This window comes from Phyllostomus discolor, chromosome 8, assembly GCF_004126475.2.
Source record: "Phyllostomus discolor isolate MPI-MPIP mPhyDis1 chromosome 8, mPhyDis1.pri.v3, whole genome shotgun sequence".
Taxonomy (NCBI): Eukaryota; Metazoa; Chordata; class Mammalia; order Chiroptera; family Phyllostomidae; genus Phyllostomus; species Phyllostomus discolor.
Window position 1 is genome coordinate 18,446,753 of NC_040910.2, and position 22,242 is coordinate 18,468,994.

Below are 22,242 nucleotides of genomic sequence, written 5' to 3' on the forward strand. Positions count from 1 at the left end.
GTGACAGAAAGTCAAACAAGTTAGAAAGAAAGTAGAGAAAGTTTTTAGTCTTAAGCAATATTAACTCATCCTGCGTTCCCACCTAAACTGTCCGTATCCTAATGCAAGGGAAGACAGAGAGGAGGAGACTGGAGGTATGGCCCCACCAATTGCCCTGCTCGGTTACACACCCAGCCCATTCATCGGGTATCAAGGATGATGTTTAAATCATGAGAGGTTAACACAGTAGTAGCAATGTAAGCAGGAACTGTAGGAAATTAAAAAAACACACAACATATGGCCTTTACTCATCCCTTGATGACACGTAAAGCATGCACTGCTGCTAGTAAGTGGTGATTGCTTTGCTTAGAACAGGCAGATCTCTCATCACTGGAAGGTTTACGCTTTGTGCAGGGGGTTCTGAACTAGAAGGGGCTGGGAACAGTAAAAGAAGCTTAAGGGACGGCCTGAAAGAAAGGCATGTGTGGAGGAACAGAAAAGGCCCCAAAAAGCAGATAGCTTGTACCACTACAGCAAAGGGGTGGGGTGTGCTGAGAAGACTTTTGTAGGAAAGGATTTAAGGGGCAATTCAAAAAAATAAAAGCTTGGAATGTTTTAGCTTAACAGCAGACAACAGGAACTGGAACTGTGGAGACCAACGGGAAAATTTTTCTGCGGGAAGGGGTTTCCAACTCGGCTATTTTAAATAGCTTTCCCGGACATGTTCTAGCCCGAGGATTGGGAAATGAGTATAGTATGTGGAAAATATTTTCAGATGTTATGCTGAATGAGAAGTTAAAGGATCTCAAAGCCAAAGCTTCTGTTTTTGTAGGGCAAAGTCCTCACCAAATTCTTCAAATTCTGATTGAATCAATCTCTCTCAATCTCTCTCTCTCTCTCTCTCAACCTTTTCTTCTTTCTAAGCCACTGAAATCCAGAAAATGATATTTCTCCAAGACCTCATAAGGGGGGAAAATGTCAGCTTTTTAAAATTACACAGCCTTTTTTAAATAAAACTATACCTTGGGAGATCTTTAAGCTAATTCAAACTGTTTCCCTTTTCCCCTTATATATACATAAGTGCATTTTTGGAATCACTTCCATGGTTTTTAATTCAAACAGCACATTTATAATTTCTCCTTAAATACCAAATGATTAATTGCCAATAACTGCGACCACTGAAATATGTTTCAATGTTTTAAAATCCCATTTTTAAAAACAAATTAAGCTTGCCCTTAAAACTTGGTTTCACTAATGAGTTCAGTTAATGTAGAGAAGAGAGTCACCAGCTCATAAACCAGCAATATTCCAGACTATCATCTGTGCCTTATAAATGCGCTGCTGCCTGTATTTCCCCGGACAAATACTGCTACAACACTTGAAAAACTCATTTATTTCTTTGTCCACTTTTAAAATTAAAACAAGCAGAGAAACACTGTAGCAGATAGGCAGGATCTTTTATTGCTTTCCTCAACATTATAGTTGTTAGATACCTTAATAATTAAAAGCAAATTTTTTTAAATGCTTTTGTATGTCTCAAAAGACCAGATAAAGGGTCATCAATTACATTCTTTTTTTAAAGATTTTATTTATTTATTTTTAGAGAGGGAATGGAGGGAGAAAGAGAGAGAGAGAGAAACATCAATGTGTGGTTGCTGGGGGCCGTGGCCTGCAACCCAGCCATGTGCCCTGACTGGGAATTGAACCTGTGACACTGGTTCGCAGCCCGTGCTCAATCCATTGAGCTACGCCAGCCAGGGCAAAAGCAAGTTTTTTAAAATACAGATGTATACATTTGACATAGAAAGTTATAGATGTACTGTAAGACATACATATCATGTAATCCTAATCTAGTACCAAATACTAGATACGCTTTTCTCCAGATGGCGTCATTTTGTAACAGTCTTAAATATCTATTTCTCAATGTTCTGCAATCAACAGACTCTAAATCAGAAGGCAAGGCAGTGCACTTACATCCCTAAGGAATGTCAGGCACCTGTGGAAAGGCAGTGCTGCATCTGACACACTGAGAAGAGGGCACGGGTCACTGCAGAAGCCCTTGCCTTGGCGTTTGCTCAAATTCAAGTTTATGCACAGGTTCTGCTAACAGTCTTTGAAAAACTTCTGTTGATTAAGGCTCTCTTCCTCTTCAGTACTCCGCACTTACCTGGAACGTCTCTGCGTATGCTTTCTCTACTCTGGCATCCCTGCGTTCTGGCGTTCGATGTGTTTAGATAGGTATTTTAGTTCCTGGAGGAGTTTTTTCTGCTATATTGTCCCTATAGACATTTTTGTTTATCTGCTTTGGAATTCTTCTTTACCTTCTAATTGCAAAATAACTTCCTTTCTCAGCCCTGGCTGGCGTAGCTCAGTGGATTGAGCACGGGCTGTGAATCAAAGTGTCGCAGGTTCCATTCCCAGTCAGGCCACATGCCTGGGTTGCAGGCCACAGCCCCCAGCAACTGTACATTGATGTTTCCCCCCCCCCCCTTCTCCCTCCCTTCCCTCTCTAAAAATAAATAAATAAAATCTTTTTAAAAAATAATAATTTCCTTTCTCTCTCTCTCTTTTTGCTGTATTTTCAAAAGACAGATATTTCCTCTAAGACCACACTCGTGTCTGTTGGAATTACTGAACGGTCTGCGAATGCTGTTTCTCCACTTTCTCCAGGAACTGGCACCACCTCTGTGTCCTGAATTCATGGGCCAGACTGTGTGCTCTCACTGGGATTCCCTCCTGCCCCAGCTGGCAGCCTCCTTGAGGAAGGCTCTGGGCACCCTGGGTTCCCATGGTGGGCAACAGGGCACACAGAAACATCTGCTCCCGCTCACAGGACAGCTCCAGTGGCTCCTGGTGCTCTTCACCCTGGAGTCCCTCATCGCTGAAGTGAAGCACGTGAGTTTTTGCAACTACGGCCATTTTTCCTGAGATGGCAAGTCCCCCAGCACTCAAGGCAGGAAAAACAGTAGAGGGCTTTTCCCTGTGCCTTATGGGAAGACAAGGCTGGCAGAAGACCAAGCCTATCCTCATGGGTCATTACACTAAAAAAATGGTTTCTCTAGAGATCCTCACCCATACCTGAAGTCTTGATGGCCTCTGGTGTAAATTCCATTCAGTAATTGTAATTCTCAGATGAAAGGACTTTCTCATAGAGTTGGCTTTCTGGACCTGGAAACCTAGTTGTGTGACGTCAGCCAAATCATTTAATTTGTGGTCTGTTTCTCACCTTTCCCTCCTTCAGACCCAGTGTGTCTATTATGGTATGTATCTACTACAGTGCAGCACGGAATGCCCTGACTCCCCTTTGTAACCAGTGCAGGACAGGATTTTCCTTATGTCGTTTGTGTGCGGTGCAAACAATTATGAATACAGCTTGTTCTAACTGTATAAACTATCGGCTTAGTTTATTCTAACTTCCTTCTCTTGTTTTTCTAAAACGTGGGTTGCTTTGTGGACTGTTGAACACCAACTGTAGTTAGACCTAAAATTGTAATAAAGTTTTAGGATTTACAAAGCCCGTGACGTGATGAGTGATATGTATGCCTACTCACCATCCCCTCACTCTCTTTTGTGACCCTTTAGAGTAGATGCCAGTCACCTTCTCCTCCGTGAAAATTTGGGATTTTCCCATTCAACAATATATGGTCAGGCAAGGGCCCTCTCATCTTCCTCTGGGATTTCTTGGCCCGGTTTTAATAAAAATTTATTACTGAGCACTTTGAAAATGCAAGTGATTGCTAAATTTTAATTCGGCCTACAGGAAAATCTCATTAACTTGACATTGGCTAATTCAATTTAATGCATTCTTCAAAGAAATTTCTCTTCAACTAGAAGATTAGATGGTTTGCACGTAAAATAAGCATAGTTAATGCACAATGTAAAACTTATGAAATTTGAACTAAAAATTTGGTTCACAGATTTTAAGAACCAGTTCCTTTTGAAAGAAACCTTAAAGATTATCATATGTGAATTTCAAAAAGTATGGGGAAATGGTATTAGGTTGAAAAAATACATGTTTAAAACTCTTTGTCCACCATCTGTTAACAAGGACATGGTAAAGCACTCTTTTTTAAAAATAATTTTTTCCTAAACTTCAGATTAACAAATTCTTATGGTAATTATCTTAAAATTATGTTATTAATTGATATTTTAAATGAAAACTGATAATAAAGTAAATTTCCACAAATACTACAGGTTTTTAGAGATTTTTTTCATGACTTTCTCATTATTAGTGCCATTTAAAAGACACTGCCATTATATTGGTATAAGACAAATTATTTTATGATGAAGTACAATGAATTGGCCTACTTTTTTTTCAATAGGAATTTTTAAAATATAAAAACATCACATTAAATAATTACATGGGCTTGAAAACTGACTTGTAATAAGGGTATTTTAAAAAATCTGACCAGTAGTAAAATAATTTGGACATCAGCTGAGTTCTTAAAACTAGCTCATCGATTGGTCTTCAACCTGCTACAATCCACAATGACCACTTACCACACTTCTCGTTCTTTCAGCGTTACTGGGTTTTCCAGATGCTGTACTGTAAGTGTTTCCAATAGGCTTTTCAGTTGGGAGAGGAGGCGGGCTTTGAGGATCTTCATGTAAACCTGGAAAAACAGCAGTAACTCATCAATAACTTCTGCTCTTTGGGGGTTCCAAAGGATGAAATAACTGCAGTTTGGTTACTTAGGAAAAGGGTTTCCATGAAAGATCCACACAAAGAATGGATGGATGGCTAAGCAAATGAGCAAGCGCTCCCAGCAAACTTCAGAAAACTGACGGGTTAGTAGACATCAGTTAGAAAATGTCTTTTTTTTAAGTAATCTTTATTTATTTTTAAAGATTTTATTTATTTATTTTTAGAGAGGGAAGGGAGGGAGAAGGAGAGAGAGAGAGAAACACCAATGTGTGGTTGCTGGGGGTTATGACCTGCAACCCAAGCATGTACCCTGGCTGGGAATCGAACCTGTGACATTTTGGTTCACAGCCCAGGCTCAATCCACTGAGCTATGCCAGCCAGGGAGGAAATGTTTTCTAGAGAGTAAAAATAATGCTAAATAATTACAACGGCAGCAGCATGTTTGAGAACCTTCTATGTGCCAGGCGTTAAATTAAGGCACTTTATTCATATACATTCTAGCCAACATCTACCCATGTGCTAGATCTGCGCGGCCCACTAGCTAGTAGTCATATTTAAACTTAAGTCTTAATTATTTAAAATCAAAAAAAGTTAAAATTTCAGTTCCTCAGTTGCACTAGCCACATTTGAAGTGCTCAGGAGCCACGTGTGGCCAGTGGCTACCATATTGTACAGCACAGATATAGAATTATTTCCATCTTTGAAGAAAGTCCTATTGGACAGCACTACACTACATAAAATCCTACCCATTTTTACGGATGAAGAAATTGAAACTTAAAAGAAAATACATGAGCCATCTGAGGTCTGCATGCTAGTAATTGTCAGAACCAGGTTTTGAATTCAAAAGGCTGTGCTCATTGTGTATAATAGGCATGCTGCTTCTTAGTAGGTGGGGTAACCAAGCCTCCCCCATCCAAATAGTTTAAATGTGTTTTGTGATTCATTCGTTCCAGATTAAAGGGCTTAATTACCTCCTCAATTTAATGAACAATATCTTTAAATCAAAACTACATCCTTAACTCAGCAATTGTGCACTCCAACTTATTTTATAAAGAAGAAAACAGAAGTGACCAGATTTAATTAGTGACAGCTAATTAAAATCTGTCTGGGAAAACGCTTGGAGAGAAGATGGTTGTAACCCACTAAAGGAAGCTAAAACCAGCTTTTACACAGAGGCTTCGTCAGTTACAGGAGAGGAGAGGATTTTCCCCTCTTTCAAAAGAACAATCTCTGCCTCCACTTCACATTAAAAGCCCTGTAACAAGAGGATGATCAAACAGGTTCCTGTTTTATCCATAGACAGAAAAACACTCAAAAGCAGGAAAACCCCCATGCCAACTGCTAAGAAAAACAACGACTGAGAGAGAGACAAGTGTTCCTGGCGAGAGGCAGCGCTGCTCTGGGAAGTAAGACTCAGGGGAACATTCCAACTCAGCCACCATCTGGAAGCCTTGCTCTGTGCTGCGGTTTCCTTACTCTTGGAGAGGAAGCAATGAATCATTTAGGATACACTGTGGCTGTGACAGACAGTTCAGGGTACAAAGTGGCAGCAGTATGAAAACGGCAAGGAGATGGCTGACTGACAGGGAGGGACATGGGGATAGTGTGCTGTAGGTGTGTGGGGAGTTGGAGATTTTCAATTTCAAATAACGTGGTCAGCAGGTCCCAATGGCAGAAGTTGCATCTGAGCAAAGACCTGCAGGGGTGGTGATGGAGGGAGCCGGGCAGCTGTCTGGGAAAAGGACATCCCAGTCAGAAGTTACGGGTGCCCAGGGGAGCTGCCAGGAATGTTGCACCACAAAGCTGTTCCCTTCTGCACTTGTCCATTCCAAGTTCTTCAGGCACCAAAAGTCTTACTTTTTTTCCTCCACAGAATATATGCATCGCTTGATAATTGTAATAATAAAATTCTAGGAGTCTGGGTTTTTGACATAAATAGAAATAACCCCTAGAGACTGGTGCTTCAGCACCCTTACATAAAGCAGCATAGGATTCAACTTTCTAATAGCTCCTGGAGTTTTGTCAGGGTAATAAATAAAGCTGCTTCCCCAGTATACCCTTGTCAGGATTTCAGGACTCAGTACAATTTAGAAGAGTACAGAAGAGAGGGTAGGTTATGCTGATTGGAATAATATACTTCTTACATATATGAGAATAATATGATAGACATATATAATTTTATTTGCTATCAGTTTAACTACTTTCCTACCATATCTTTACAAGAGACAGTAAGATATTATAGTGATTCTGAGTTTGTCTCCTTCTACTCTCTCCTAAAGACAATGTTAAAGAGAAATGAAATCCAAATTCACTGTACTAACTGTCTAAAGAATTATTTAAAAGACCCCAACTTGCTTTTAAGTGTCCTTGACTATGAATAATAATAAATGGCTGATTACACATCATTTCAAAAGCAGACATTAATAAAATAGCACGGATTTCTCCCAGGCTCTCGGAGAAGCAAATAAAGAAGGTGGAGAAGCGCTTACATTTTCCTGGTTTGGCTGGAATTCGAATCACAGTGGGCTTCCTGGCGGGTGCTGGTTGAACTGGTTGAACTGTTCGTTCTTTTGTTGGTTCTGTTTTTGTGGGGAGCTGAAAGGGATCTAATGAAAAACACAGTTTAGTTTGCATGTTTTAGTTAACATGGGCTCAAACAAAAAACCTCATTCATAATTAAAGAGTCATATTTTGCATGCCCCAGGGAAAACTATTCATGGATAAACAAAATCTCAGTTTGCAGAGACAAAAACAAAGTCGGAGCTCATGAAAGGGCAGAACTTGATGCTCTGTAAATAATTCATACAGCTTTTCTTCCTCCGTGACGAGAGAGATCCAGAACAATCTTGAATTATGTAGAAGCTGTCTTTTATGGGAGGGCAATCATTTCATAAATGTCCACCTGAAAGTGAGGGCCAATTGAACGGGGGAGCCCATTCTCCCCCTATCGTGAAGCCACCCTGATTCCCCAGGAAGAGCGCCGGCCTCCGCTCCCCACACTCCTGTGTCTGTGGAAACCGACCCACAGGGCTCACCAAGGCCGCCGCCCTGCCCAGCACCGAGCCTGGCACGCGGTAGGTGCTCAGCAGGATCCTGCATTTAATAACTTTAGTAAAACTAAACTTCTGTAACCCGAAAATGTAAACAGTTTGATCCTGGAAATAAAATAAGATATCTCCTTTTAAATATTTAATTTGGGGGCAACAATACATGACTTGGCATTTGTCTATTACCCTCCAAAGGTGTCACTCACTAGCCATTTGCATATATATGCACATCTACCAGGTGCCAGCAACAGTGCTGGGTGGGGAGGTATGACAGCTAAGCACACTCCTATTTTAAGTTTATTACCTACCATCTAAGAAGGGCCCCCAGGTGGCAGGCTAGGTAAGATTATCATTAGGTTACTGAGAAAAAAAACCTGAATGACCCCTCTGTGGAACACTGTCTATCAGCTCACAAGTGAGGCAAGTCTCGTCTAAGTTCAAAAACCAACTCAAGATTATCAAAACAGCATCAAACTTTTAAAAAGGGCTCTTGTAATAATATGATGTTTTCTCACTGTAACCTATGTCCTCACAAACAAACAAAGCCCCTTCTTTTAGGCCTAAACAAATTCTTTAATCCTCATTGTGTTACAGTATTATGTTTTACTTCAAAGTAACATTTACTGCAAAGATGGGAAACATTAAGAAACGTGACAGAAGCTCTTCTGTGACCCCACCCCACCAGTGGTAATTATTCTCTGAAACATGGTGTATCTGTCTGCAGTTTTTTTCTAAAGTACATGTATTATTACGTAGGTATTTTGCCAAACAAAACCAGGACCATTTTATATCCATTTGTTTGGGATTTGCTTTTCCACTTCCGTTATTGAATATCAGCCAGGTGCCTGCCACACATCAAACACTACTCGAGGTGCTGGGAATACTTGAGCAAACAAAGGAAAGAACTCTGCCCTCACGGCACTCATGCTACAGCAGCAAGAAGATGGAGACAACGAATGTTAAGTGTCACAGGTAAGTAATTCACGTGGTGCGTCAGAGGTGAGAGGTACTACTGACAAAGGGAAAAGGAGGGCAGGTGAGCCACTTCGGGGTGGGGCAAAGGGAAGCAGGGTGCGGTGTGACACAGGAAGGCCAGGTTGGGAGGGTGCCTTTCCGACAACTGGATTTTACACGTTCTAGTAGTTCTTCCCACCTGAGTAATCTACCTCTGGTCTTTAGGGAACAGCAGTACCAATGGATAACAAGGGGTATAGGTACAAGGGGTGTGCCCACTATTGAGAACACGACCCAAATCTGAACTCCCCAACTACTTCATTTATTGTGAATAACCCTAGCTAAAACAAAAGAATGGGAAAACCCTTGATGTACATTCTATTCAAATACAGAATATAGTATCTTTCCTCTGTGTGCATCTTTCCTTTCTGCTCTTTTCTCTCTCCTGCCATGGCCTCTGCTCAGCCTTCGTGGCCTTTGTTGGCAACCAGTGACCTCCAAGGAGCCACCTTCCCCTCTAGCTGCTGCAGAAACTCGACTGTGCAGGAACCTGTCCATCCTCCTGCCCCCGAGTCTTGGTTGAAATATCCCATTATCTCAAGGTTATGTTCTCTGTTGGTAAAAGGACCAAAAGTTCAAGAAAAGGATTAAGGCTATTAATTGATTGTTCCTTGTGTTCTACCTCTCAAGTGGCATTTCTGCTTCAAAGGATGTTTTTGGTACCTGTAATCTGCTGGTTATTAGTATAGGTTTTTAGTTGATGATTTGGGGGAGAGGGGGAGAGGGAAAAGAAAACCCTGAGCATGGAATGACTTCAATTATTTCCCAACTCGTACTGAATTCTGGGCCAGTACACCACCTACACACTCTCATCTTCCAGGAGTGGGGGCATTGAACAAGGGAGGCCAGGAAAGGAGAAACGAAGGCACTCAGGGCCCTTACAGGGCTGCACACAGGGGCGTCCAAACGTGCTTGCTTCCTGAGGACTGGCCTCAGGGAGCCTCGCCCGAATCCCACACAATGCACAGCAGGTCTCAGCTGCTGCCTTACAGAGTCCAGGCATTTTTTTTTAAACCTAAAGGATTTAAATTGAAGTAGCATAGATACAACTTCAATACAGAGTATTCAAAGAGGCCTAGCTTCTCACTCTTACTCTTTTTTGGTATTTATTTATTTATTTTTAAAGATTTTATTTATTTATTTCTTAGAGAGGGAAGGGAGGGAGGGAGAGAGAGAGAGAGAAACATCAATGTGCGGTTGCTGGGGGTTATGGCCTGCAACCCAGGCATGTACCCTGACTGGGAATCGAACCTGCGACACTTTGGTTCCCAGCCTGCACTCAATCCACTGAGCTACGCCAGCCAGGGCTTGGTATTTATTTTTAATATCATTAGCTGCTCTTTAATAATTAGCATTCAGATCATGAGTAATTATCCTACTATACATGAACCTAGAAAAAAATTTCTTTCAATACAGTGGAGCAAGAAGGCCTGAGTGTTCCGGCACTGCGGGCTGTTTGGCAGGGCTCTGTGTGATGACCTACCCCAGCTGTGCTCACTGAGCTAGTGAACTCAGCATATGCCTCTCTGCCTGCATGCTGTCCTGGGCTGTACTCCAGACCAGGTGTGCAGACTAGTGGGGAGCACGAGCAGCATCACTTCAACGAGAAGGGAGAGTCAGCGGTCTGTCTATTCTTCACTGGATGATGGTGTGCAAGTGTCTCTCTAGTTACCCAGTATGTAGTTTACCTTTATGTCTTTTCATGAGGGGGTATATTTTTCCAAAAGAAATGTAAGTGGACAGCATACAGAGCAAAGGTAGCACTTCATGCTGGGGAACTTCAGGCACTGCCAGGTGGGAAACTGGATCATTGACACTACTGAAATGTTTAAAGTTCAAAACCTGGAGGTATCACACTACATGATATCAAACTATATGACAAGACTGTAGTCATCAAAACAGCATGACACTGGCATAAAAATAGACACAAAGTTCAATGGAACAGAATAGGGAGCCCAGAAATAAACCCACATCTATATGGTGAATTAATCTATAATAAAGAAGGCAAAAATATATAATGGAATAAAGACAGTCTCTTCAATAAATGGTGAAAAAACTGGGCAAATACATGCAAAAAATGAAACTGGGCCACTTTCTTACACTATATACAAGAATAAACTTAAGATGCATTAAAGACTTAAATGTAAGAGGTGAAACTATAAAACTCCCAGAAGTAAGCATAGGTAGTAAACTCTTTGACATTTCTCTTAGTAATATTTTCTGATATATCTCCTCTGTCAAAAGAAACAAAAGAAAAAAATAAACAAATGGGTCTACATCAAAATAAAGGTTTTGCAGAGCAAAGGAAACCATCAACCAAACAAAAAAGCAACCTACTAAAAAGGAGAAATTCATCAACGATACATCTGATAAAGGGTTAAGGGGTTAATATCCAAAATGTATAAAGAACTCTACACCTAAACACCAGAAACAAACAACAACAACCCCCCCCCCCCCACACACACACACAATCTGATTAAAATGTAGGTAGAGGACCTGGATAGATATTTCTCCAAAGAGGATGTACAGATGGCCAACAGACATACAAAAAAAAATGCTCAATGCCACTAATCATCAGAGAAATACAAACTAAAACCACAGTGAGATACCTCACACCTGCTGGAATGGCTGTTATCCATAAATCGACAAACAACAAGTGTCGATGAGGATGTAGAGCAAGCGAACTCTCATGTACTGCTGGTGGGGATGCAGACTGGTACAGCCACTACGGAAAACAGTATGGAGGTGCCTCAAAAAATTAAAGATGGATTTACAGTATGACCCAGCAATCTGTTTCTGGGTATTTATCTGAAGAAATCCAAAACACTAGTTTCAAAAAGATATATGCATCCCTATTTTCACTGTAGCATTATTTACAACAGCCAAGATGTGAAAGCAATCTAAGTGTCCATTGATGTACCAATGGAGAAATAAGATGTGGTACATATACACAATGGAAAAAAAGACTGAAATAAAAAAGAGTGAGCCCTGGCTGTTGTGGCTCAGTGGACCGAGCTGAGCACTGGCCTAAAAACTGAAAGGTCACTGGTTCAATTCCCAGTTAGGGCACATGCCTGGTTTGCAGGCCAGGTCTCTAGTTGGGGTCAAAGTATCCCTTGCATATTGACATTTCTCATCCTCTCTTTCTCTGTCCCTCCCTCTAAAACTAAATAAAATAAAACCTTAAAAGAAAAAAGAATAAAATCTTACCGTCTGTGATATTATGGGTGTGTCTAAAGGGTATTATGTTAAGTGAGACAAGTCAGATATAGAAAGACAAATGCAATATGATTTCACTTATATGTGGAATCTAAGTAACAAAATAAATGAACAAACAAAAGAGAAACACCGACTCACAGATACAGAGAACAAATGAGGGGTTGTCAGATGAAAGTGGGGGGTGGGAGTGAAAAAGGTAAAGGGATTAAGAAATATAAACTGGCAGTTACAAAATAGTCATGGGGATACAAAATACAGCACAGGGAATACAGTCAATAATATCATAATAACTGTGTATGGTGCCAGGTAGGTGCTAGATTTACGAGGGGGTCACCTCGTAAGTTATGGAAATGTCTAACCACTACGCCACACACATGAAACTAATATAGTATTGAATGACAACTGTAATTGAAAAATTAAAAAAAAAAATTTGGCTGGTCAGGCTCAGTGGAAAAAGGGCTGGACTGAGAATCAAAGGGTCGCTGGTTCAATTCCCAGTCAGGTCACATGCCTGGGTTGCAGGCCCGGTCACCAGTAGGGGACATGTGAGAGGCAACCACACACTGATGTTTTGCTCCCTCTTTCTCACACCCTTCCTCTCTCGCTAAGAATAAATAGATCTTTAAAAAACAAAAGAAAAAAATTTTTTTAATGTTTAAAGTTCACAATATTTGACCCATAGTCCACTTTTGGAAATTTACTCTTCAGAAACAAAAGCACTACTAGAAGTAAAAGTGTTTTTTAAAATGTTTACTGCAGCATTTTTTTGTAGTGGCAAAAAAATATCCAAAACCTTAAAAACAAACAAAACAACCTGCATGTTGAACCAACTACGATGCACTCAGGCAGGTAGAAGGAAATGAGGAGTTGGACTTACATCCACTGGTCTGAAGAGAAGTCCATAAATCTCACTGTTAGGTGAAGAAAAGCAAGTTGGTGAGTAATGGGTATAGTAAGTTAAAAATTTTTTGTAAAAAACAGGAAAAAAAATATATATACATGCTTTGCTTTGGAATGTCCAAAGGCACAGAAAGCTCCATACAATATTGTTCACACTGGTTACTCTGGGGATTTGGGTCAACTAGACAGAGATAATTTGTTTATTTCACTAAATGTTTGTACTGTTTGAGTTGTTACAGCAAATGTGTTCCTTTGTAACCAAAAATAATCAATTCAATAATAAGAAAAAAGTTTTAAGAGGAAACTGAAATTAATACTCTTGTCAACCAAACCAAAATAAGAACCATTTCAAAATAAAGGGAAAGCCCTGGCTGGCATGGCTCAGTGGATTGAGCACTGGCCTGTGAACAGAAAGGTCGCCGGTTCGACCCCTAGTCAGGGCACATGCCTGGGCTGTGGGCCAAGTCCCCATGTGTGAGAGGCAACTGATGGATGTTTCCCTTGCTCTCTTTATCCCTCTCTTCCCCTCTCTCTAAAAGTAAATGAATAAAATATTTTAAAAAGTAAGAGGAAAAAAGGGAGTATTCTTGTCTGTTTTGTTGTTTTTTTTCAAGGCAATAAAGGCCATAAAATTTCCACAAAGTAACTAGAAAAATAAAAACTCTCATTTTGATACTATTCCTCAGTGATTCTATTTAATAGGAAGTAATACAGATTTCTATTTTTGAATTTGCCTAATTTAGACAGATTTAATTTATAATAATTAGCTTTTATTTGTAACCATGAATAACACAACTTTAGAAAACTATTATTTTTCAAATCTCTACTTATCATACGGCTGACGATCAGTGTGGGAGGCAGCTGTCTTTCCGTGGCAAAAACGACCGGAGGTAACCCTTCCGCTGTCTTTCATCTTCATTCTGCTTTATGTTCAGCTATTTGAAAGCCAGGTTCCCACCTCCTCTCCTGCCTACCCAGTTTCCCCATAAAAGACAACCTTTGTTGCCAACTTTTTATAGCATTTCCCAAAGACATCGCATGTTTGTGTGTATGTGTGTGTTTTAACACCAACAGCAGCTAAAATACCATGAATACTGTCGGTACATTGCATTTTTCACATAATAATATCTTGGAGGTTGGTCCGTGGGAGGAAGTTAACAGGTGGTCTGCCTCCTTTTTAATCACCACACAATACTCCATTCTATGGATATGCCATAATTTATTTTAACAGTCCACTGGAAGTTATTTATGACATTCTGTGGTCAAAGTCCTCAATCTGGGGTTCAAGAACAGGCCCCTGAAGCTCTGGAAATCATACCTCCAATTGTGCATACATGAGCTAAAAAGCTCTGTTCAAGGGAGAGAAAAGATTCATGAACTCATCCAATTCTCAGGGTGCTGTGACCCAGAAAAGGTTAAGAACCATAGTGCCATAAGTCTCTCTATCATAGATTGTTTGCTCTTGCTTCTACAAAAAAAAAAAACACAAAGCATCTCCAAAAAAAATCTCCCACCTACATCTCAAGAACGTCAATGGCATTTTTCTCTACTTTTATTTGCAGTGTTCATTCTGCCCTCCTTCTAGCCCCTCACACGCATAACCAATTAGTCTCCACCTGCTGCCACCTGGCAGGCCCCTGTTCACCCACATCCACATGCTCTCCATCACCAGGTTGAGAAAAACACTGATGATAATGTAGCTTTCTGCCCATTACCTGTCTCCAGTAATGTGCTTGTCATCATAATTAGTTTCACCATCCTTGGCTTGCTTTTCTGTCATTTCTTTCCCTGGGGTTCTGTTCACGGCAGAAACTGGCTGCTACACTATTATTCTGGTCTGTGTAATGGGGCTGACAGCAGAGGTATTCTGCTTTTTTTGACAACTGGATATGATTTCTAAAGGTGTGAAGAGGGATTACTAATACTTCCCAACTCCATTACATTAACCTGGAAGGCACCCTACCCATAAAATGAATCCAATATTAAACTGCCTGTTTTATGAGTTCTCCTTTAATAAATTTTCTAATCTTTACAATGTTTTCACAGCTTCGCTATTTTCTGATCTCTATGCCCTGAGATTAATATGGCAACTTCATTTCATGAAAACTATTTTTATTAAATTTTCTTCATTTTCCAGGGAAGAGAAAGAGAAGGGGAGATGTATTTGTGAGGTTCTCTCCTTTCTCCTGTGTTCCTCTCCCAGTTTCTGGCTGCTGCTGCCAGGATGAGTAAGCAAGTTTTCACAAAGAGACTATAACCCTTTAAGTACAAAGAATCAAAAATTCATAAAGCCCAAATCAATAAAGAAACAAAACCCCTCTACATGTTGACAAATTCAGAGATGATCCTGAAGGCCCCGGACGGCAATAAACAGAGCAACAAGGTCCAATGTCCACTCTATAAAAATTGCCTTGGTAGCCATAGCATGGAGGATGATACATACATCTGAGGAAGAAGGAGGGACTCAATTTAGGAGGCTACTGTCGTGATCTGGGCATAAAGGCCTCATGTGGGGCTGAAGCAAGAAGGATGAAATGCGAGGAAGATTCAAGAACTCTTCAGAAGGCAGACCAGCAGGAGTTGGTAACTAATTGGATGTGAAGGGCAAGAAGTAACACTAACTGCTACTTAATGAGCACTGAACATGTTTCAGACCATGTGATAGGGCTTTCCTTCTTAATCACATGCAATCCTTGCAATACCCCCACGAAAAGTATTACCTTCATGTCTTATAAATTAGGAAACCAAAGCACTGTGGGGTTAGGTAAATCACCCAAGGTTATATGCCAATTAAGTGGTAGGCCCAGGCCGGTCTGCCTTCAAGTCCAACAACTAGCCACTGTGTGACAGGGACACTCAAGGATGATCTCTAGGATTCTCTAGGGAAGGCTGGGCGTGTGGCAGTGTCACCGTGTGAGGTGCAGAATACAGGGAGAGAAGCGGGCTTAGAAAGAACAGAAAGACTTCCGGCAAGATGGAGGAATAGGTGGACGCACCGTACCTCCTCGTACAACCAAGATTAGAAAACCAATAATTTACAACAATAATTTACTATCAGAATAACACCCAGATCCGGCAGAGGATTTATCTGAATGGAAGTCGGGCAGCCAAGAGGTTGGAGTAGACGCGTTCATCCGGACTGGTAGGAGAAGATGAGCCGGCGGGCGCGGGGCTGGCTCCAGTCGGCGGCACGCGGAGGTCGGGGGAAGGTTTGGCGCGAAATCGGCGCAAAAACCATCGGGCGCGTAAGAAGGCAGCAGTGATCCCTGAGTACGCAGGCTGCGGCTGGCAGACCCAGAGGGGCAGCAATTGTGGACCAGGGCAGAACTCGCGGCCCGGAAGCCCAGACAAGGGTCTGAGTCCAGGGGAACGGAACTACCGCCATTGTTTTCTCCCGCCCCGCTCCCGCTCCCGCCCCGCCCCCACGTATAACGTCACAATCTAGCAACGGGGTGCCCAGCCCCGGTGAGCACCTAAGGCTCCGCCCCCCACCATAACAAGAGCAACCAGACCGAAAAAAAAAAGGAGAGACAGGGGGAAAAAAAAAAAATATGTTTTCACCAGAGCAGATCAGTCCCCCAGGACTCATCCTTTTGAGTGACCAAGAATTAGCCAATCTATCAGATGCGCAGTTCAAAACACTGGTGATCAGAAAGCTCACAGAACTGGTGGATTTTGGACGAAATTTAGATGAAAGAATGCAGATTACCATAAAATAGATGCAGGAAGACACACGGAGGAGAGCCAATAGTGAAAGGAAAGAATATGAGTCTCAAAACAATACAGTGGACCAGAAGGAAGATAGAATCAACCAAGCAGGAAAGCATGATGAAATAAGAATTCAAAAAATTGAGGAAAAGATTAAGAGCATCCAAGACACCTTTAAACGTTCCAATATCCGAATTATAGGGGTACCAGAATCGGAAGGGGAAAAGCAACAGATTGAGCACGTATTTGAACAAATAATAAAGGAGAACTTCCCTAATCTGGCAAGGGGAACAGTCTTCCAAGAAATCCAAGAAGCTCAGAGAGCCCCAAAGAAGTTGGACCCAAGAAGAAACACACCAAGGCACATCATAATTACATTAGCCAAGGTAAAAACGAAGGAGAGAATCCTAGAAGCAGCAAGAAGTAAGGGGACAGTAACCTACAAAGGAGTTCCCATCAGACTGTCAGCTGATTTCTCCAAAGAGACCTTACAGGCAAGAAGGAGCTGGAAAGAAATATTCCAAGTCATGAAAGACAAGGACCTACATCCCAGATTGCTCTATCCAGCAAAGCTCTCATTTAGAATGGAAGGGCAGATAAAGTGCTTCTCAGATAAGGTCAAGTTAAAGGAGTTCATCATCACCAAGCCCTTATTTTATGAAATGCTAAAGGGACTTATCTAAGAAAAGAAGATAAAGAAAAGACATGTATAGTAAAAGGACAGCAAACTCACAAATATCAACAACCACACCTAAAGCAAAACCAAAAGAAACGAAGTAAACAATTAGAACAGGAACAGAACCACAGAAATGGAGGGCACATGGAGGGTTAGCAGCAGGGGGTGGGAGGAGGAGAGAGAGGGAAAAAGTATAGAGAATAAGTAGCATAGAATGTAGGTTGAAAATAGATAGGGGGAGGGCAAGAATAGTACGGGAAATGTAGAAACTAAAGAACTCACAAGTATGACACATGGACATGTACTAAAGGGGGAAATGTGGGTGGGAGGGGGGTACAGGGTGGAGGGGAGAGAGGGGGGGAAATGGGACAACTGTAAAAGCATAATCAATAAAATATATTAAAAAAAAAAAAAAGAAAGAACAGAAAGCGTTCAGTTCAGTATAACGCCACTGTCAGGAGCAATGGTTAAGGTCACGTAGGCCAAGCAGGTTACACATTTTGCTAACATGCTGCCCCAATAATTAAATGTGTAATGAAGCAGTAGAAATCAAGTAACAGGAAAGGCGGATGATGAAGCATGACACTGTATTCATGTTGAATGTATACTGTTGACCTTTTCTCTTTTTTTTGAAGATGACTGTAATTATCTGCTTAACGACACAGAATATAGTCTCTGCAATTACTAAGTGCCATCCCCAGAGAACCAAGGAGGTTCTGCACGAGGTGGTCTTTCTTGGGCCTCTACGGCTTCCACTCTTAAACAACTTGCTGCTGCTGGATTTACTCACCCCCATCCTACCCTGAATCTTATAACACCAAAAAGGGTTAAATAAGAAAATGATATTGTCAAGACTTGAAAAGTTTTTAATGTGCTGCCTGGTTTAAGGTTTCATGAAAATGTTGGTTAGCAACATGATACTGTGAAAAATAAACTAGACTTAGAATAAAAAAGACTGAGTTCGAACTCTGCCTTGGAAAATCGTAGTTTTACGACACTGGGCAAGTTACCCATGGATCTCTCTCAGCCTCATTTTCTTCATTTGCAAATTGAGCCTGACAGTACCCAGCAGAGGGTCACTGTGAGTATTCAGCGAAATAATGGACGGCAGGTTATCCAGCAGAGGGTCTGGAACACCGCAGAGACTCAGTGTATTCTAACATTTGTCCTTCCACTCCTTACGGAAAAGAGACATGGTACAGCCAGCTACCATATGTTGTGTGCACGATAAATATTTAAGAAATGTGTACTTGTTTTCATTTAAAATACACCTATGCTGTGCAGAATCTGGTTTTGAGTCAGAGATTATACCATCTTGACACGTGTTAAACATTTTTAAGAGGACAGCTATATATTAAGCTTATACGTACAAAAATTCTACCCAAATAAGAGCAGTAAAAGAAATCTTATTAATGACAAGGAGAGAAGCTTAGTTTGCTAAATCGAAGATGAGCTTCAGCATCACAAACTCCAGCTGAATAGTGTAAGGAAAAAAAAACATGCTCTGCTTCTTGGAAAATTTAATTGTCCTGATCTTGGCAAGAAACTTACAGCTGTTGTATTTGTTTACAAAACTTTGCATTCCCAAGGGAAGAGGTTATATAAAGATTAGGGGAAAAATTTGCAACATGTGGCTGGTTCCTCTGTCCTTGCCTTGGACTTCTCCACGCACCCACGCCCTCCCTCCCGGGGGGCCCAGGGCAATCTGAGGAGCCCTCTGGGGCCAGGCTATACATTTCACTAAATCCCATCCAGGCTTCCCACCTAGGAGAAGTTTCCTGTTTCCTTCTAATGCCTGAATCTCCACCTACCAGAGCAAGGGAGCCTGCCTCACTTTTTATCCAGCTTGTCCCTCATCCCTGTCTGCTCATTCCTGGCCTGAATAATGGTTATCCATGCGAGTATCTCTCCCTTTCTCTGTCTCCATTGCCCCATCCCACATTTTTCCCTTTCGCTTCCCTGTTGACTTCCAGCCCCGACCCAGCTCCGTGTTTCTCAGTCTCTCCGTGTTCTACCCGGCCTGTACACATACACATGCGCTGACACATCGCAAGAACTTAGGTACTGCAAACCAACACAGCAAGTACCATTCATGACATCCTACAATGAGTTAGTTGATTCCCGCCCCCCCCCCCACCCACTTCTGACGTTTACTCACCCAGAACCATCTCTGAACCAACAGAATCTTCAACCACATTCCCAGGTGGGGTGGGTAAGACATCATCATCAAAACTGATGAGGTCGAAGTCCCCTGGCGGCTTGCTCTGCAGGCCTGGAACAGGGGTGTTGGCTGAGGGTCCTTCGCCCAGGGACCTGAAGGCTTTGGCTTGCGATGCCACCGAGAGGCGGGGAGGAACAGGGACTGGTTTCAGCAAAGCTGCAGAGTAGGTGGGGTTTTCTGAGAAACCTGATTTCTTCGGCAGCACAGGCCTCGGGGCAGGAGTTGGGACTCTCTTGCTGCCATCAGGGCTCTCGGCCACGGGCCCTCCTCCCAGAATTTCATGATTGACATTTCGTGTAAGGCCAGGATTTGGTTTCTTTGGCAATTCAGGTTTGGTTACCGGGAGGCTCCCTACTTCTTGCGGTGGAGAGTTCGGGGTGAGCCCCTCCCTCGAGGCCACCTTGAGTCTGTTCTCGTGCCAGGAGTCCAGTTCTCCAGAAGTCCTGTTAGCAGCTGGTTTGGGAGCCACGGAGGGTTTCCCTGAGGGAACAGCAGGCCTGGGGGGAAGTGTGCGGGGCGCAATCTCTGGTTTCTTGGGCAGTCCAGAGGTGTCTGTGTTTGTCTGACTATCAAACGCTTTGATCCTTGAAACAATACTGTTTTGGCTTTGTTCTGTGTTCATAATGTTCATCACAGGCTGACTGTCCAAGTCGCTGGTACTGTCCAACAGACACTGGAGTCGGCCTGGGGGTGGCGCCGCCCCTGAGGCCCCTGGGCTGGTTTTCTGGTGATTCTGCTCTTTAACGTGAGGCTCTCTGGCTACTGGCCTGAGGTTGCTTTTTGATCTTGGTCTTGGCACTGGACATCTTGCAGCACTGGGGTTTCCCGGACAGTTCTGTTCTTCAGAACTGTCAAAGACTATCAAAGGCGCCGCATTTGTTGGAGGATCACGGGCTGAGACCGCCGGGGAAGGCTGAAGAGGTTGGAGGGGTGCCGGTAGTGCTGACAAGACCAAAACAAACGAGAAGAGGTTACAGCATTATAATGTGAAAGAAAAAAATAATAGGAAATACACATATTTTTAAAGATACACATGTAGAATATCAAACGAATTTGGTTTACTTAATTAGTAAAAAGTAATTCCAAAATCAACGGGAAAGTGTTTATACTCAGCTTCCTGCAGGAGTGTTCAAATTACACTTATTCATGTAAGAAGTATTCAATATGTAATATTTCAAAATGTTTTTATTTTTTATTTTTTTAAATGTTTTTAAAAAGATTTTATTTATTTAATTTTTTTTAGAGAGGGAAGGGAGGGAGAAAGAGAGAGAGAGAAACATCAATGTGCGGTTGCTGGGGGCCATGGCCTGCAACCCAGGGATGTGCCCTGACTGGGAATCGAACCTGTGATGCTTTGGTTCACAGCCCACACTCAATCCACTGAGCTACGCCAGCCAGGGCTATTTTTTAAATATATGCTTTGATTTAATCTTTTAAAAAAATATTTAGTTAATTTATTTTTAGAGAGAGGGGAGGGAGATAAACATCGGTGTACAAAAGAATCCACCAGTTGACTCTCTCACAGCCCCAGTTGGGGACCTGGCCCATGACCAAGGTATATGCCCTGACTGGGAATTGAACCAGCAACCTTTTGGTCCACAGGCTGGCACTCAATCCACTGAGCCACACCAGCAAGCGCTGATTTACTCTTTATTGTATTTTTTCCATTACCATTTAGTCCCCTGGTACCCCTCTCCCCATTAAAAACACTGTTAAATTTCTGATTCTCAGTAGACTTATCACATGAACCATTTCTCTTTTGCTGTCAAAATTCCAACAATTCTTGCTTTACTTTACCAAAGAAATGTGTTTTCATGTGTTATCCAAATACGATGCTTTTAAAAAGCCTAACAGGACAACCACCTTTAGCATCCTATCGAGTTGAAGTTGCTAAATATAACATCCTTCTTGATGAAAATAAGGGCATAGCGATAACACTAACCATGAGTTAAAAGGATGATGTTTTTGTGACATGAGCTAGGGTTAGCTGCAGGGACCGGGGCTTCAGTTCCTGAGAATGAGCTATTATAATCACAGCAAGCCCAAATAAAGCAAGCACACATGATCACACTGGCTGGGAAGTGGAGCTCAGTAAATTAGGTACAAATTGAAAATTATTTTAAAGGCTAGAGCCTACTGATTACTTTCCTAGAACTAGGTCAGAATTAGGGAAGACAAATTACTTGCATTACTTTGAGGCAGATGGTTGTCTATTTCTTCTGAAAAGTCCGTCTGAGTTGCAGAAGTAATAGTGTGCCTTGGAGAGGCAGCAGCATTATTATTATTTGTTGTATTAACTTGAACTTGGTTGATTTCTTTTATGACTTGTTCATAAGACGGTGGGAGCTGTAAAACAAAGAAGAAAGATTTTAGACATCTATGGGCAATAGCCAACATGTCAATAGTCTCACTGTTCTAATCTTTGAACTTTATTTTTAAAATAAAATGGAAAGAGATAACGTGGTATTTATTCACCTCAGAAGGAACCAGCTCACTGGGCCTCCAAGGGCCAGCTGCGGAGGCCGGGGGAAATCCCAGTCCTGGGGGCGGGGCTCCTGGGAACCATGAGGCCGGCCTCAGCGGCTCAGCTGCCACAATGGTGATCTCCGGGCGCCTGGCACACAGAAGCCACAGTGAGGTTTAGCAATTTGGTAACAAGCTATTGTCTATTTACAAATGCTCAGAGATTCATGAAAACAAATACCATCCAAAAAAGTTACATATGAACCACCAAAGTCATAGAAATGACCTGTCTAGCCTGGGCTATCTCTAGCAGTACATACACCCAGGCAGCCTTGAAGGAATCAAAGGGCAGTCATCCTCTGTGATTTTG

At 41.9% G+C, this 22,242-nt stretch overlaps 1 protein-coding gene across 9 annotated transcripts in view; it reads right to left on the reverse strand.

The window, feature by feature from the left end:
* The window catches only part of SH3D19 (SH3 domain containing 19), a 150,718-nt gene that overhangs the window by 22,667 nt on the left and 105,809 nt on the right, over positions 1 to 22,242 (reverse strand). For 5 of the 9 annotated variants that reach the window (XM_036031887.1, XM_036031889.1, XM_036031892.1 and 2 more), the window contains 5 exons: positions 21,885 to 22,023; positions 21,593 to 21,755; positions 19,347 to 20,351; positions 7,114 to 7,230; positions 4,480 to 4,592 (listed from right to left, as the gene is read on the reverse strand). In XM_036031887.1, coding sequence (XP_035887780.1) covers positions 4,480 to 4,592; positions 7,114 to 7,230; positions 19,347 to 20,351; positions 21,593 to 21,755; positions 21,885 to 22,023 — 1,537 coding nt within the window. The remainder of the gene's footprint in view (positions 1 to 4,479; positions 4,593 to 7,113; positions 7,231 to 19,346; positions 20,352 to 21,592; positions 21,756 to 21,884; positions 22,024 to 22,242) is intronic. The other 4 variants (XM_036031888.1, XM_036031890.1, XM_036031893.1 and 1 more) reach the window with 1 other exon arrangement.